General features: G+C 35.7%; 1 protein-coding gene across 2 annotated transcripts in view; it reads right to left on the reverse strand.

The window, feature by feature from the left end:
- The window catches only part of LOC143242923 (lachesin-like), a 105,387-nt gene that overhangs the window by 33,136 nt on the left and 52,709 nt on the right, over positions 1-19,542 (reverse strand). For both annotated transcript variants that reach the window (XM_076486534.1, XM_076486536.1), the window contains exons 2-3: positions 11,198-11,325; positions 7,707-7,914 (exon numbers count right to left, since the gene is read on the reverse strand). In XM_076486534.1, coding sequence (XP_076342649.1) covers positions 7,707-7,914; positions 11,198-11,325 — 336 coding nt within the window. The remainder of the gene's footprint in view (positions 1-7,706; positions 7,915-11,197; positions 11,326-19,542) is intronic.

Raw genomic sequence — 19,542 nt, forward strand, 5'->3', positions numbered from 1 at the left:
CGCTTCGTATCCATAAAGATGCAGAAGTAAGAAACGTAAAGGGTAATAATTCTCATATATGAACTTTCCTTGAGACAAAGTACTCCTAATATTTACCATACAAATGCGAAAACCGTACATTTCTCACGCCATATCTCGGCCGTTGTGGAACCTATAGACACGAAACGACGGTTGCTCTTCGCCTCAATAAGCAGTATATAACAGTCAATACGTTACTTTGTGCGTATAATTAGATTTAAGGGTAGGTCAGAAGACATCGTGATGAGTAATAAAATCGATTTGGGTACATGTGTACTTCATATTTGTTTTACAAGCGCACAAAAATCATAAAACCTGGCAAACATTTCTTATTACGTGTCCTGGGTTATTAAGACACACTGACGTTACATCACCAGATTTTATCCAACAAGAACCAACATGTTTTACCCGCAGCACATTTAAATTTTGAAAATGCCCAAACTGAAGCATGTTTGCTCAGTCCAACAAGCTAGCAAAGTCAAAAACAGGAAGATAATCCAAAGACTAAATCTCAAAATTCATAATAAAATTCACTACCTTTACCATTACAACTAATAATTTGTAGGGTCGCACAATTGACGAGTAGGAGGAACACGTCTTTGAGAATCATTTTTTTTTCGTTATTTCAATCGATAAGCCCGTCATGGCCTGGTGGGTTAAGGCGTTCGATTCGTAATCTGAGGGTTGCGGGTTCGAATTCCCGTCACACCAAACATGATCGTCCTTTCAGCCGTGGGGACGTTATAATATTTCGATCAATCCAACTATTCGTTGGTAAAAGAGTAGCCCAAGAGTTGGCGGTGGGTGGTGATGACTAGTTGCCTTCCCTCTAGTCTTACACTGCTAAATTAGGGACGGCTAGCGCAGATAACCCTCGTGTAGCTTTGCTCGAAAGTCAAAAACAAAACAAATCATAAGGGTAGTGGAGACTATTATAATATTTCAAATGAACTCCAGTTTCCTATTATTTCTATTCCAAGTTCATTGCCTTCACAGCTCAGAGGATAGTTTGACATTATAAAGTTAAACATCAGGCTTAGATACCCGCGGTGCTTAACAGCAAACAAACGAAACACCTGCATATTTGGTGACGCAAGCTTAATAGATGGATTCACAAGAAAGGTCTTATTTGATCAGCAAATTTATGACGAATAAATGTTTTTCTTTGCGACCAAATCATAATATAATTCAATATAAACGTTTCTATCCACTGATATATCTTTGAGGGGTTTGTGAATATTTAAGATGTGAAGAATAGTTGGGGCTACAATAAACGTAACGAGTGTCACAGCATGTTCGAACGGTATCTCATGTCAACGGTCAGAAGGACTTCTTATTCAGAGAGATTTCTGGAACATTACCAATTGTTCAGTGCCGTTTTCGTCTTGTATCATTTGATAAACCTATCACAGATATTCCTAAGGGCATTGTCTAACTGTGTTTTTCCTGAGATCGATGAAGACTGCCAGAAACGAACCAGTCTAAACAAAGGCAAAACCAAGCAATTTTCAGACTTTGAATATATCGAGCTCACTATAATATTACAAAGTATCAGTGAAACTTTGGCAGAAAGGACATAAGAGTTAGTAGTGAAATTTTAGGAAATGCGAATGTCTTGTAAGTAAAACATGAGTGTGAAAGTTCGAATAATCTTAGCATAATGATCGAGCGCAGATAGCCCTCGAGTAGCTACCTCGAGCCGTGTGTATCGTCCAGTAATGTTTCTTGAAACGTGCCATGTGTAATATCAAACAATACTTTTTAAAACTGTATACTATAATTCTATAACATGCTCTAATATACTTCATGGGTTTATATTATTTCCAAATTGCTCTAATCTGAAAAGTGACGGGGGAACTTCTACTTTATCCTAACACATAATTCGTTTCTGTCTTTGTTTCGTCACAGTTGGTTTCTCGAGGCTATCAGAGTCATAAGTTCCTTTGTTATTTTTGCATAACGTGTCAATGATTTAATGTCTGGCCCAGTAGACGGTGCTTCTAGGGTCGTTAAGGAACGCCCATTTGCTACTCAACTTATTCGGTGTTATCGTCATAGATTGATTCAGGGGTGGGCACAAGAAACGTTTTGCCCAAAAACTTTCTGAAGAAAAATAATGTTAGAAAAGAGTTAAGTGTAGTACGGAGAAACGTTGTCCGTTTATATGTAATTCATTTCACTCCACCACAGCGTGTTTGGAACATTCAACCATAAGATCACGCTGGGCTCATTTTTTCCCACGCCCTCTGTTGGTAACGGTAACAGCGCTGCACCATTTGTATGTCGAAATCTATTTAAAAAACGACACGAGACAAGCCGGTTTCTTGCAGTAACATCAAACCAAAGGAACTTCGAATTTTGTTCTTTGTTTTATACAAGTAAACTGTTAATGACGTCACAGCCATTGGAGAACTTCCTTATTTGGAAGCCCGATCCCAACCCTTGACGAAATGAACCACACGCACAAGCGACTCCAAACTTGTAAATGTCAGAATGTTTTTATCTCTTTCCATAAGGAAGTCATAATTTTACGGACTTACAACGCTAAAATGTAGGGTTCGATTCTCTACGGTGTACATAGCAGCTAGCTAGCTCCGTACGTTTTCGCTCTAAAAACAAACAAAAGAAGGTCACAATTTATAACTATTTAGCGACAATATTATCTTTCTAGTCTCCCACATGGCAGGATAAGTAATCTTATAGTCTTTAGAGGTGACTCTAGTCTCCCAATGGTAGGATAAGTAATCTTACAGTCTTTAGAGGTGACTCTAGTCTCCCAATGGTAGGATAAGTAATCTTACAGTCTTTAGAGGTGACTCTAGTCTCCCAGTGGTAGGATAAGTAATCTTACAGTCTTTAGAGGTGACTCTAGTCTCCCAATGGCAGGATAAGTAATCTTACAGTCTTTAGAGGTGACTCTAGTCTCCCAATGGTAGGATAAGTAATCTTACAGTCTTTAGAGGTGACTCTAGTCTCCCACATGGTAGGATAAGTAATCTTACAGTCTTTAGAGGTGACTCTAGTCTTCCACATGGTAGGATAAGTAATCTTACAGTCTTTAGAGGTGACTCTAGTCTCCCACATGGTAGGATAAGTAATCTTACAGTCTTTAGAGGTGACTCTAGTCTCCCACATGGTAGGATAAGTAATCTTACAGTCTTTAGAGGTGACTCTAGTCTTCCAATAGTAGGATAAGTAATCTTACAGTCTTTAGAGGTGACTCTAGTCTCCCAATGGTAGGATAAGTAATCTTACAGTCTTTAGAGGTGACTCTAGTCTCCCAGTGGTAGGATAAGTAATCTTACAGTCTTTAGAGGTGACTCTAGTCTCCCACATGGTAGGATAAGTAATCTTACAGTCTTTAGAGGTGACTCTAGTCTCCCACATGGTAGGATAAGTAATCTTACAGTCTTTAGAGGTGACTCTAGTCTCCCACATGGTAGGATAAGTAATCTTACAGTCTTTAGAGGTGACTCTAGTCTCCCACATGGTAGGATAAGTAATCTTACAGTCTTTAGAGGTGACTCTAGTCTCCCAATGGTAGGATAAGTAATCTTACAGTCTTTAGAGGTGACTCTAGTCTCCCACATGGTAGGATAAGTAATCTTACAGTCTTTAGAGGTGACTCTAGTCTCCCACATGGTAGGATAAGTAATCTTACAGTCTTTAGAGGTGACTCTAGTCTCCCAATAGTAGGATAAGTAATCTTACAGTCTTTAGAGGTGACTCTAGTCTCCCAATAGTAGGATAAGTAATCTTACAGTCTTTAGAAGTGACTTTAGTCTCCCAATGGTAGAATAAGTAATCTTACAGTCTTTAGAGGTGACTCTAGTCTCCCACATGGCAGGATAAGTAATCTTACAGTCTCTAGAGGTGACTCTAGTCTTCCAATGGTAGGATAAGTAATCTTACAGTCTTTAGAGGTGACTCTAGTCTCCCAATGGTAGGATAAGTAATCTTACAGTCTTTAGAGGTGACTCTAGTCTCCTACATGGCAGGATAAGTAATCTTACAGTCTTTAGAGGTGACTCTAGTCTCCTACATGGCAGGATAAGTAATCTTACAGTCTTTAGAGGTGACTCTAGTCTCCCACATGGTAGGATAAGTAATCTTACAGATTTCAGAGGTGACTCTAGTCTCCCAATGGTAGGATAAGTAATCTTACAGTCTTTAGAGGTGACTCTAGTCTCCCAATGGCAGGATAAGTAATCTTACAGTCTTTAGAGGTGACTCTAATCTCCCAATGGTAGGATAAGTAATCTTACAGTCTTTAGAGGTGACTCTAGTCTCCCAATAGTAGGATAAGTAATCTTACAGTCTTTAGAGGTGACTCTAGTCTCCCACATGGTAGGATAAGTAATCTTACAGTCTTTAGAGGTGACTCTAGTCTCCCACATGGTAGGATAAGTAATCTTACAGTCTTTAGAGGTGACTCTAGTCTCCCACATGGTAGTATAAGTAATCTTACAGTCTTTAGAGGTGACTCTAGTCTCCCAATAGTAGGATAAGTAATCTTACAGTCTTTAGAGGTGACTCTAGTCTCCCACATGGTAGGATAAGTAATCTTACAGTCTTTAGAGGTGACTCTAGTCTCCCAATAGTAGGATAAGTAATCTTACAGTCTTTAGAGGTGACTCTAGTCTCCCAATAGTAGGATAAGTAATCGTACAGTCTTTAGAAGTGACTCTAGTCTCCCAATGGTAGAATAAGTAATCTTACAGTCTTTAGAGGTGACTCTAGTCTCCCACATGGCAGGATAAGTAATCTTACAGTCTTTAGAGGTGCTCTAGGCTCCCAATGGTAGGATAAGTAATCTTACAGTCTTTAGAGGTGACTCTAGTCTCCCAATGGTAGGATAAGTAATCTTACAGTCTTTAGAGGTGACTCTAGTCTCCTACATGGCAGGATAAGTAATCTTACAGTCTTTAGAGGTGACTCTAGTCTCCCACATGGTAGGATAAGTAATCTTACAGATTTCAGAGCTGACTCTAGTCTCCCAATGGTAGGATAAGTAATCTTACAGTCTTTAGAGGTGACTCTAGTCTCCCAATGGCAGGATAAGTAATCTTACAGTCTTTAGAGGTGACTCTAGTCTCTCACATGGTAGGATAAATAACCTTCAATCTTTGGAGGTAACTTTAGTCTCTCATAACGTAAGGATAAAACGCCTTAAAGTCTTTACAAGTGAATACAACAAACGGTGTCATTTCCAGTAAATATTTGTATTTTCCTTAAACTTCATTTAAATGTTGGACTTACAGCTCCAGTTTCATGTCTATTTTCATTTCTGGCAAGTTGCTACGTAATCTGTTTTTCGTCTTCAGAACTCATTAGTTTGGCTGGACGATGAGCCACAGATGCCCCCCACCCCTTTCAGAGGGTTAGCAGTCCATCAGAGGATTGCACCCTATCTTGTGGTAAGACATAAAAAATACTGACATAGTACAGGGTGTTCAGAAAAAACACTGTGCAGTTTTGTCTGTTAATAAATATACAAGTACACAGTGACTTTCCAAACACCCTGTATATATATGTAAGTGGAGTTATAGTAGGTCAAATGAACTAGTACCATTTCGGTTATAATGAGCACAAACCTACACAATAGACTAACTGTGCTCTGCTAATCGCGGGTATCGAAACCCAATTCTTAGAATCTTAAAAATGAAATTTACTTCTGAATCAATTAAAGAAAACTTGGGAGGATGAAGATGGGGTTTAGAGACGAAACATTTGTTTTGCTAATAGCGAGTAGACAGAGAAAGGGCATCTAGATAAACAATCGTTGACTGGAAATAACGTAAGAGAGAGAAATTTAAAAGATGCTCATTTGGTTGGAGGATGGAAATTCTGGCTGAAGACATCGGAAGGTATTATGTGCCGAGAGAAAAACATCTTTTAACATGTTAAAGATATTTTTACGTAGTTATTTGTTCACTTTTGTCCAGCCCAACCGATGAGTTTTGAAATTGAATTTACAAACTTGTGGGAAGCGATAAGTTTTCGATTTGGTTTGGTTTGTTTTGAATTTCGCGCAAAGCTACACGAGGGATATCAGCGCTAGTCGTCCCTAGTTTAGCAATGTTAGACTAGAAGGAAGGCAGATAATCATCACCACCCACCGTCAGCTCTTGGGCTACTATTTTACCAACGAATAGTGGGATTGATCATCACATTATAACGCTCCCACGGCTGAAAGGGCGAGCATGTTTGGTGTGACAGAGATTAGAACCCTCGACCCGATTACGAATCGGGTGTCTTAACCACGAGGCTATGCCGATGTACCGATTTTAAACTACCCTCTGAAAATATTACCCCCCGGTAATCGATTTCAGGTTATCCCCGGAGGTAGTTTGAAATCGATTTCATCTTACCCCCCTTTATTTCAAACTACCCCCTTCCCGATAGACTCGTTTTAACGGTTTGTTAAGATGCTAGACGTTCTTATCGCACTCAGTGTGTGTAAACAAAATTAATACATTAATAATAATGTAAAAAAATTAGAATATTTATCATGTTCTGTATCTCATGCTATCAATCACTCATTTTTATTTCAGTGCGCATAAAGATATATACAAAAAATAATATGTATAAATTACAATATATTGAATGAAGACAGTATGTAGACCTTGTGGTCTGGCCAGGACGAGTCCTTTTATCTTATATAAATCATCAATTTTAATAAAAGAAATAATAGGCCTTTTGTTTATTATCATGTACTTAGATACGTACTCGGCACGCACTTCAAATATTAAAAGTAATTATTATGTTTGTCATTTTGCCGTTAGAAGAGGGGGTAATTTTAAATCAAGGGGGGTAGCTTAAAATCGATTTCATGTTAGTTCCCCAGTACTCTGAAATGATTTCATATTACCGGGGGGTAACTTGAAAACGGAGGTAATTTGAAATCGTTACACCGGGCTAAGTTGTAGATATAAAGAAATTACACCTGAAAATCTGTTTCTGAACCACAAAGTAAGGATGAGAAAAACACATATATGAAACAAATTACATTTTTGTAACTTTTTTTTTTTATCGCTTTACAACTCGGTGATAAGTACATTTAGGTATACAATAATCTTCATATAAACCTCTCTCTCGAGGGGATCGAACCCTATCTTGAGTTAGTTATTTAAGGGCTACCTCGCTATATATTTTAACAACTCATCCTACAACACTTCCTCCCACTTCTTTTTTAAAACCAAGGATCGCCGTTGAGTGTTTATCTCAGAGTTATGGAATGAATGACCGCCAGTTGGATACCAGATTTTCTCTGTTAAATTGTTTTGCATTTTCTGCGACAGGAATCGAACCCAAAATAACTTTTACGACAATAAAGGTTGCTGTATGGACTGAGATAACAGAAAATCAAGGTTGTTGAATAACGTTATGATGAAGCTCTTCCATTCAGCTTTCTCTTCTATAAAACAACAACAAACGAACACACGAAATAGACGGCGCGTCTTTCCTCTGTTGGGAAGTCATTATGTTTAGAAATGTTGTATTATAATTAGCAGGATAAAGTTGTCTAAGTTAAAAAGTAATAATTCATTTACCTTGTTAGTGTTTGGTAAAATGTACATTTCTTTGTTAGGACCTTCATCAGAGAATGTTATTACTTGAATACAAGTAATAGATATGCGATATATATATATGAACATATATAATATATTTGTTTCGTGTTTACCTACCTACAACACTGATAAATCCACTCTGGCTCTTCATTGGAGAAGTGTTAATTTGGCACATGTATTCTCCACTGTCTCTTTCTTCCACTTCCCTGATGTGCAGCGTCCACGTGCGATGACCATTGTGGGTGATGCTGAATCTAGGATTCCTGGTGATGACCCTGTTTTGTAAGGTCAGTAGAGTGTAGCGGTCAGTGTGGATCCATGCGATCTGATGGGTCGAAAATATGTTCAGTTTAATGTCTTTTATGCTCTGATTAAGAACAATACTATAACACAGAGGGTTAATGACCTTTATAGTCTTATTAAGAAGGATACTATAACACAGAGGGTTAATGACCTTTATACTCTGATTAAGAACGATACTATAACACAGAGGGTTAATGACCTTTATACTCTGATTGAGAACGATACTATAACACAGAGGGTTAATGACCTTTATAGTCTTATTAAGAACGATACTATAACACAGAGTGTTAATGACCTTTATACTCTGATTAAGAAGGATACTATAACACAGAGGGTTAAGGACCTTTATGGTCTTATTAAGGACGATACTATAACACAGAGGGTTAATGACCTTTATAGTCTTATTAAGGACGATACTATAACACATAGGGTTAATGACCTTTATAGTCTTATTAAGGACGATACTATAACACAGAGGGTTAATGACCTTTATAGTCTTATTAAGAAGGATACTATAACACAGAGGGTTAATGACCTTTATACTCTGATTGAGAACGATACTATAACACAGAGGGTTAATGACCTTTATAGTCTTATTAAGAACGATACTATAACACAGAGTGTTAATGACCTTTATACTCTGATTAAGAAGGATACTATAACACAGAGGGTTAAGGACCTTTATGGTCTTATTAAGGACGATACTATAACACAGAGGGTTAATGACCTTTATAGTCTTATTAAGGACGATACTATAACACATAGGGTTAATGACCTTTATAGTCTTATTAAGAACGATACTATAACACAGAGGGTTAATGACCTTTATACTCTGATTAAGAAGGATACTATAACACAGAGGGTTAAGGACCTTTGTAGTCTTATTAAGAAGGATACTATAACACAGAGGGTTAATGACCTTTATACTCTGATTAAGAACGATACTATAACACAGAGGGTTAATGACCTTTATACTCTGATTGAGAACGATACTATAACACAGAGGGTTAATGACCTTTATACTCTGATTAAGAACGATACTATAACACAGAGGGTTAATGACCTTTATACTCTGATTAAGAACGATACTATAACACAGAGGGTTAATGACCTTTATAGTCTTATTAAGAACGATACTATAACTGTAGGTTTTTGTAGTGAAACAAACAAACTGTAGCTCTAAATAGTGAAATAAAAAACAACTTGCAGCTCAAATAGTGAAACAAACAAACAAACTGTAACTTTAAATAAGGTATTTCACAGAATGCTTGTATCGGATTCCATATCTCTGTTGTTGTTGTTGTTTTGTGAACTGTTTCTCGATTTCTGGTGGGCGGTGGAAACACATCAGAAACGAAATGGTTGAAAGAAAACACAACCTGACGAATATTCACATTACGTTGTTTCATTTAAGAATTGTCTCTCTTATGTACGGCTCTGTTCTTGAAACATATTGAATTCTACATACTTAAATCAAATATAATAAAAATATGAGGTATAAAAACAGTCAAACAAAAGAAAAATAAACCGTGAAAACTTCGTACTCTAAGAAACTTCCCATTCTAGCTTAGGATCGCTATATGTTAGAGACGCTTAGTGTTTAGACTAACTAAACATTGTTATCACATGTACTTCTATGCCTTTCTGTGTCACACACAATACAGACACTGGATGCTATTGTGACGATGGCGAACCCACTTTCTACAAAATAAAAGTTTGGAAACGGCTTGAATGAATCGTGAAAGAAAATGATAAAATTGTACAACATTTCAACAATATTATGTGATGATAACCGTTTCGTTACATAATAAATTTATAATAAAGTTTCTTTCGTTGTCCATTGAAGTCGCTTCAAACCAGATATTTTGACACACACAGTACTGTTATATTACACTGACACACTATTTAGACAGTACACGTATTGTAGTGTTTTGATTTGAAAATCTGAAATCCACGGAATGTGAAATCTACGTTACACGACTTGTTATAAGCAGGAATCTAACCAAGAATGTGTATAGTTTTAACAGCGATGTACGACAAAAGGTTAATCATATCTTGGATAAGCGATTCGTTTAGCCAACACAGTGGTATGACGCTGTAGAAGTGATCTGTGACGCAGCGAAGGACATTTTCAGCACCTGTGGATTTGTCTAAAAATAAATTCATTACAGTTCCACAATGTAATGGGTGTTTTTCTTATAATAAAGCCACATTAGACTATCTGCTAAGCCCACCGAGGGGAATCGAACCCTAGATTTTAGCGTTGTAAATCCGTAGACTTACCGCTGTACTAGCGGGGGACATCACAATGTAATGCAGCCAAGGTTAGAAATATGTCCCAGAAGAAATTGGGAAACTCATTCCATGGACAACAGTGGATTCCTGGACCACACTCTAAATCAATCTGGAAAACGCGCAGGTTCAAAGTAATGGTCGTAGTTTTTGAATATTTTCCAACCCAAAATAACCTTACAATAAAATATTTGAAGTTGACAAAAACTCACACACATTTTGCCACAATTCGAAATTAAACGTTTACTTTTAATATAAAAAAGGAATATGATGGAAGAAACTGGACCACGTACCTGCCAAGTTTACAGATGTAGTTCCAGTAAATGATAATGCCTTTGGTCGACATAAATGTGACTTCGGAAGACAATGGTCACGTACAGTGAAAAGTTTGTTACATTGTGGAGTCTAAGATTGTCCATCGCAAATCCTTGTTACAACGAAAATTACAATGTTGGCCAATAGTGATTAATACTAGCCTTTAGATATCAAACATCTAGATCAGCCATTCTATATCAAACGATAGCCATCAAACATCAAGTATCAGCAATCAAACATCAGCCATCAGACAGGCATCAACCATCAGGGATGAGACATCAACCATCAAAATTGAACAATACAGGAAGTGGTTTCAAGTGCAAGGAACCTGAGACGTCGATAATACTACCAGATAGACTTTGTATCTCCAAAGACTTGGTTCAGTGTTAATGAAATACAAGGAACATAAATAAAAATAATGAAAGTAAAGTTTTAAAGAAACGTATTATTATATTAGTGATTGTATTTACTTTGCTATTTTCTTTAGCCGTCTAATTGTGCAAGTTTAGAGCTAACAGTAACTGAACTTAGAAATAAATTGATGTAAACTTTGCCCTGTGTAATAACATAAAATGTTTTTAGTAAAACTCCGCAGCTTGCACTACATGGTGAAGTATTATAATTCGAAAAATTCACCATAAGTGACAATGGCTGTACAAGAAATCGTATAAGAAAAATAAATACAATATTGCACATACCCTGTACGACCCTAAGTTCTCCACAACGCAGGCTAGCTTAACATCTCTCCCAACTGACACAGTGACGTTTGGAATCGGTTCGGTGAAGTCCGGTTCGACTTCGGCTTCTTTACTTCCGGAAGAATTAGCTGCGATTATAAGAGGTACGTGTTAGGCCTAGTGATTTCAGTTTGACCTCGTAAACATAGGTTTGATTATTTGTTTATTTATTGAATTTTGCACAAAGCTGCACGAGGGCTATCTGCTCCAGCCATCCCTTATTTTGAACTAACAGTTAGAGGGAAGGCAGCTAGTGAAACAGCACTCACCACCAACTGTTGGGCTACTCTTTTACCAACGAATAGTGAGACTGGCCGTCACATTATAACGCCCCCACAGCTGATAGGGCGAACATGTTTGGTATGACGGGGATTTGAACTGTCAGATTACGAGGCGAGCAACCTAACCACCTAGCCAAGTTTGGAAACAAAAGTAAGGAAGCCATGATATTTGCCAAAGTGTCTCTTAACTGTTATATAAGGAATATCCGATAAATTCATTTTAAATCTCGCACAATACAATGATTTCTATTAAAACTGTCGAAGGATTAGGTAAAAACGGAGGTTTGTTGTACCGTGTGGCACACTAACAAATCATCCGTTTTAAAGCGAATTGTACACTTACCGGGAATTTTTAATACTAGATCCACTTTCTGTCTTCTTGTCCTGCAGTGAACGCACCAGAGTTTGGATTAATACTCTCTTGTTTTTTTAATGTTATTGAAAGCAATCCGTGAAGAGAACCTATTTGTCACTGGTGTGGGGTTTGTCATCAGGTACTTTTTTTTAGAAAATCGTCTAATCAATCAACCCAGGGTCTACTATTAAACTAACCCAGTAATAATTTCAATTTGACAGCTCGAAATGCCAAATGTGTCTACATAAGAAAGATTTATAAACGGCCCCTAGTAACATCCATTCCTCCTGAAAAATGATAAACATGCTTAAAATTTGTCAAATATTAAACAATGGAAAGTATATCTTTCACAGACAACGACATTATCTTATCTTCAACAATGAATAATTAATTACCTAACTTGGTTTGCGTTCACAGAATAAAATAATCCAATTCTTCCTTACTGGAAATATAAAGAAAATATCTGGAAACTTCGTCGGTACAAAGTGTATGTCAGTTTTGAGGCATTTCTATCCTGATCTTTGTTAACAAGGTTAAATCTGCTGTTATGTATTGTGATTTACAATCCTGAAAGTCGATAAAGAACGTGCTTATTGCTATGTATTCGCTTGTTTTGAACGTAAAAGCGACACGTTAAAATTGTTGCTGTTAAAGTGCATGGTTTTGTTTGGAATTTCGCCCAAAGCTACACGAGGGCTATCTTTGCTAGCCGTTCATAATTTAGGAGTGTAAGACTAGATAGAAGGCAAGTGGTCATCAACACCCGCCGCCAACTCTTGAACTGCTCTTTTACAAACGAATAGTTGGATTGACCGTTACATTATAACGCCCCCACGGCTGAAAGGGTGAGAATGTTTGGTGAGAGGGGGATTCGAACCCGCGACCATCAGATTACGAGTTGACTGTCTTACCCCCCTGGCCATGCCGGGCCAAGTACATTTGAAGTTGATGTCTGAAGTAGATTACATACATATGTTACATACATACATATATTACTTACATACAAATGTTACATACATATATTACATACATACATGTTACATACATACATATATTACATACATACATATATTACATACATACATATGTTACTGAAATATTACATACATACATATGTTACTGAAATATTACATATATACATATGTTACTGAAATATTTCGACTTTTTCAAATTTTAATGGGAATTAGTAAATGTATGTTTTGTTCTAAAAGTAACCACCAGGCTGTAAAGTTCATGTGTACAGGCAAATATATAACATGACAGTTTCGGTATGAACTCCGAAACTTGGTGAAATTTGAAAGAAAAGAACAAGATTTGATAGACATGTTAAAGTCATGTAAGACTGTAGGCATGTTAAAGTCATGTAAGACTGTAGACATGTTAAACTCATATAAGACTGTAGGCATGTTAAAGTCATGCAAGACTGTACACATGTTAAAGTCATGTAAGACTGCAGACATGTTAAAGTCATGCAATACTGTACACATGTTAAAGTCATATAAGACTGTAGATATGTTAAAGTCATGTAAGACTGTAGGCATGTTAAAGTCATGCAAGACTGTAGATATGTTAAAGTCATGTAAGACTGTAGACATGTTAAACTCATATAAGACTGTAGGCATGTTAAAGTCATGCAAGACTGTACACATGTTAAAGTCATGTAAGACTGCAGACATGTTAAAGTCATGCAATACTGTACACATGTTAAAGTCATATAAGACTGTAGATATGTTAAAGTCATGTAAGACTGTAGGCATGTTAAAGTCATGCAAGACTGTAGATATGTTAAAGTCATGTAAGACTGTAGACATGTTGAAATCATGTAACACTGTAGTCATGTTAAAGTCATGCAAGACTGTAGATATGTTAAAGTCATGTAAGACTGTAGACATGTTAAAGTCATGCAAGACTGTAGATATGTTAAAGTCATGTAAGACTGTAGACATGTTAAAGTCATGTAAGACTGTAGACATGTTAAAGTCATGCAAGACTGTAGATATGTTAAAGTCATGTAAGACTGTAGACATGTTAAACTCATATAAGACTGTAGGCATGTTAAAGTCATGCAAGACTGTACACATGTTAAAGTCATGTAAGACTGCAGACATGTTAAAGTCATGCAATACTGTACACATGTTAAAGTCATATAAGACTGTAGATATGTTAAAGTCATGTAAGACTGTAGGCATGTTAAAGTCATGCAAGACTGTAGATATGTTAAAGTCATGTAAGACTGTAGACATGTTGAAATCATGTAACACTGTAGTCATGTTAAAGTCATGCAAGACTGTAGATATGTTAAAGTCATGTAAGACTGTAGACATGTTAAAGTCATGCAAGACTGTAGATATGTTAAAGTCATGTAAGACTGTAGACATGTTAAAGTCATGTAAGACTGTAGACATGTTAAAGTCATGCAAGACTGTAGATATGTTAAAGTCATGTAAGACTGTATACATTTCTTTAATAACTTTTAACTTTGTACAGGCCCGGCATGGCCAGGTGGGCTAAGGCGTTCGGCTCGTAATCCGAGGGTCACGGGTTCGAATCTCTGTCACACCAAACATGCTCGCCATTTCAGCCGTGGGTGCGTTATAATGTGATGGTCATTCTCACTATTCGTTGGTAAAAGAGTAGCCCAAGAGTTGGTGGTGGGTGGTGATGACTAGCTGCCTTCCCTCTAGTCTTACACTGCTAAATTAGGGACGGCTAGCGCAGATAGCCCACGAGTAGCTTTGTGCGAAATTAACAAAAAAAAAAAAAAAACCAAATCGTGGTGAAACGGATTGTATCAGAACTACATCTTTATATTTTTGACATTTAATTGGCAGTGCGATGCCAATGAAAATAAATTGCTTTTGAGAACGGTTTGTAAGAGCCCCTTGGATGGAAAATATTCGTACTCTCAGGTAGCAATACCAAATAAAATTTAAATTTAATAAAATTTAAAATGAAATTTCGTTTAATACAGTTCTTACATTTAGGCCTAAAAAATCACCGCATGCCCTTAATGTTTCGTAGTACGAAAAATTGTCCAGGCATGAGTATACATATATATATATGTCTGCTTCAGTGATACTCGATATTAAATCGGTGATAACCAAGGTTTTTATTCATTAGTTGCCCGCAGCGGTTTCAGTTATGATTGTGAAAGAGGAAGGAGGTAGCCTTGTGTGGCCCCCTATGCAGAATCAATATGTATAGTTTGGGTAGAGAATTCGGAGGCGTTCTCTAAATGTTTACATTGGATCTACGTTTAAAATTACTGTGTGACCCACATGTAACATTACAACGTAGCTGTAAGTGTTTTGCTATTTGACTGCGGTTGGTACGTTTTGAATTGTAGTCGGATGACCATGATTGACAATGGTCCTACGAAACCGAATTCTGTTGTGACACAGTCTTTAGTCTGGAGTAGTCGGATGACCATGATTGACAATGGTCCTACGAAACCGAATTCTGTTGTGACACAGTCTTTAGTCTGGAGATATTTCACTTTTAAAACATAAGCACGTGTTTGTTAAAGCACTTTTCGTGACTCAAGTGTCATTATTTACACCATCCATAAGTAATAAAAACATAAATAAATACAGAGTAACAAAATGACCAAGAATTTCACAATTTGAACATCAGAAACTGCGTTATAAATTTTTAATATTATATACAAAATTGAAACAGCTGTTCCATATTGAAACAAATTTCTAATAATTTTTAATAAATAACTCCCTTAATATTATTTTATGATATTATTTATGTTTTATTTTACCATAGAATGTGATAATAATTAGAATAGATGGATCTTTCTAGGCCTAAATCATGCTGGTAATATAAGTTACATTTTATTTGTTAGAACTATTCCTGAGATGGTAAGTGATGACTCTGTAGGATTTGTTACGTCACTGAATTTCACCTTTATAGACAAGCATGAGTTACTGTAACCCTAAGTAATTCGACGTTTCTTTTAATGAACACTTCAATTTTAAAAGTCGCTCGAGCACAACACACCATATCTCCGCTACTCATAGTTAAGATTCAATGATAACCATTGGATCTATTACTTTGTATCAGACTTTACAGGATATAAAGAACTAATAGTTAATAAAATGTGACTTTTGTTGTTTTTTTTTGGCAGAATGAGAGATAAAATTTATGTTAAATATTTCAGACAACTGGTTCCGATAACATAGTTACTTGTTTTGTTTTTGTTTTTGAAATTCGCGCAAGCGACACGAGGGTTATCTGTGTTAACCGTTCCTAATTTTGCAGTGTAAGACTATAGAGGAGACAGCTAGTCATCACCACCCACCGCCAACTCTTGGGCTACTCTTTTACCAAGTGGGATTGACCGTTACATTATAACGCCCCCACGGCATAAAGGGCGAGCATGTTTGGTGTGACGGGGATTCGAACCCGCGACCATCGGATTACGAGTCGAGTGCCTTAACCACCTGGCCATGCCGGGCCCAACATAGTTACTATCATCAGGGCTATGCTAGCAAAGCTACGTTGGGCTATCTGCTGTGCCCACCAACGAGAACTGAACTTTTGAGTTTAGAATTTTAAATTGAAAGACTTTTCGCTGTGATAGTGGGGTATTATCGAAACTACTTAGGTGACACGTACGATAAAGATTGTCTTTGTGAATGTGCCAAAACATGTCATTCTTGTTTTTGTTGTTTATGATTGTAATTTTTATATGAACCTAAAAACACAAAAGATAAAAATTCGAATTCCTCACTTGTTTTTATATTGTTTTATGTCGTTCACTACCGGTAGCGTCAACGTATCGTATTGGGTAATTTTGTCTTTATTCGTTACGGCACTCTGTGATGACTGTAGACTGTGTGAAAGCACCCGTTTTCTGTGTAGAATGAACAGTGAGTCACAGCAGTAATGGATGGTGTTAGCTGTGTTGATTATAATAATTTTGTTTAATTTCTCTGTGTTACTTAGAAAGTAAAAGCGCCGTGATCCACGAGGAATTTGGTTCACGTGTATTTAGAAAACAAAATAAAAGCTTGAGAAAATGGCGTATGTGAGTTTTTACTCACGTTCTGAGGGGGTGGGGAATTTGTACAAGATGGTGGCTGACGTTTAAAGGACCAGTTCTTGATTATTTGATTTATCTTGAAGTTTCTCTTGGCTTTAAAAGAATTCCGTTCCTTTAAAACGTAGAACCTACTTTGAAGTTTATAATAAAAAAACACGTTTAGTGACCTGTTTTGTATTATTAACACTCGAGATAAACTGATGTACACTTGATAAAAATATTCGCGCCAGTAAATGAAATTCGACAAGCTTTCTCCTCGAGATAGAACTAACCATTCGAAAAAAAAGGAAGAAAGGTCTTATCACGAAATTCCGCAAGGTTCGAACACGTGAAAGAGGTAGCCAATTGAGAAAAAGTATTCTTTCTTGAAACTCAGATAACTTGAAAAAGAAAACGAGATTTCATCTTGGGCTTTCTGGAAGTTTCTATCAAAATGAGTTACCGATGTATATTTATCAAATTTAACAACATCTGTAATATGCTATAAACCTTTTAAAACTACTGTATCAATCCTATTCAATAAATCCGTTTTTAAAGTCTTCTAACATATACGTTATTTTCGCAAAGCACTGTCTTTGCTTAATAAACGAAAGTTCTATAATAGTGTAAGTCATATGAAAAGATGTTAAACAGTGCAGTTATGTGGAGATTTTCTCCCATTCTTCACAGAATTGTGCAAAAGAAACTGGCGTAAAATTGAATTCATTTTTTCTAGCATTCATCCACACAGCAGTAAAATAAGAGAGATAAATATATAAACATAAAAAAATATATCCAAAGTTCGTACAAGACGGAGTGAAGAAATATCTGTGGTTGATTTTGATTAATAACCACATTTCATTTTGGGAAAGGGGTGATGTTAGGTAAAGTTATCTGTAAATAACAAAATATTCATAAACTTGAAATAAATAATATAATATAATATAATATAATATAATATAATATAATATAATATAATATAATATAATATAATATAATATAATAGAATAGAATAGAATAGAATAGAATAGAATAGAATAGAATAGAATAGAATAGAATAGAATAGAATAGAATAGAATAGAATATAATATAATATAATATAATATAATATAATATAATATAATATAATATAATATAATATAATATAATATAATATAATATAATATAATATAATATAATAATATAATATAATATAATATAATATAATATAATATAATATAATATAATATAATATAATATAATATAATAATATAAAGAACGTCTTCAAACGACCAATAACAACAAGATTACTGGGTTTTACCAATTTAATATTATTCTAGAATAGTGTTACACTTAATATATACTGTTTTACAAAATAGCTATTTTGTATTATTTTCTGTCCTTGCGAAAACTTAAAGTTGAATTACTTAGACTACGTATTCTGCAAATAACATTCTAATTAAAAAATATAGGACTATGACAGAAACAGATGCTATAACATAGGATATAGGTTACATTTGTCAGGCCTTGTTTATTGTAGTTAAACACAACCAATAGAACAATATTTATCTTTCGTATTAGTGGAACAAACTATGTCTCACAACAAAATGTTCATTCACATTTATTTCGAGTTAAGTATGTACAAACGAGGTTTGAAATTCATTTTTGAAAAGAAGCATAGCTTTAATGAATTCTAGAAGTATATATTATGGATAGATACTTTGTAAAAACACGAATGATGAACTCCCATCAAAGAGTGCCGCTATGAAAAAAACATAAACAATTAATCTCACGGGTTGTCTTTTTGATAATATATCTGCTATGCAGGCTCACTAACTACTGGCCAAATGATGATACAACAGTTGTTTAGACACGTTTACTGTATTATACTAGATCCCCATATATTGAGACACTTACCTTTACTGTATTACAGTAGATCACCATCTGTTGAGACGCTTTTACTGTATTGGAGTAGATAACCATCTGTTGAGACACTTACTTTTACTGTATTAGAGTAGATCACCATCTGTTGAGACTCTTACTTTTACTGTATTAGAGTAGATCACCATCTGTTGAGACACTTACTTTTACTGTATTAGAGTAAATCACCATCTGTTGAGACACTTACTTTTACTGTATTAGAGTAGATCACCGTCTGTTAAGACACTTATCTTTACTGTATTATAATAAATCACCATCTGGTAAGACACTTTACTGTATTAAAGTAGATCACCATCTGTTGAGACACTTACTTTTACTGTATTAGAGTAGATCACCATCTGTTGAGACACTTACTTTTACTGTATTAGAGTAGATCACCGTCTGTTAAGACACTTATCTTTACTGTATTATAATAAATCACCATCTGGTAAGACACTTTACTGTATTAGAGTAGATCACCATCTGTTGAGACACTTACTTTTACTGTAGTAGAGTAGATCACCATCTGTTGAGACACTTACTTTTACTGTATTAGAGTAGATCACCATCTGGTGAGACACTTACTTTTACTGTATTAGAGTAGATCACCATCTGTTAAGACACTTACTTTTACTTATTAGAGTAGATCACCATCTGTTGAGACACTTACTTTTACTGTATTAGAGTAGATCACCATCTGTTGAGACACTTACTTTTACTGTATTAGAGTAGATCACCATCT

This window comes from Tachypleus tridentatus, unplaced genomic scaffold (assembly GCF_004210375.1).
Source record: "Tachypleus tridentatus isolate NWPU-2018 unplaced genomic scaffold, ASM421037v1 Hic_cluster_2, whole genome shotgun sequence".
In the NCBI taxonomy this organism is placed as follows: Eukaryota; Metazoa; Arthropoda; class Merostomata; order Xiphosura; family Limulidae; genus Tachypleus; species Tachypleus tridentatus.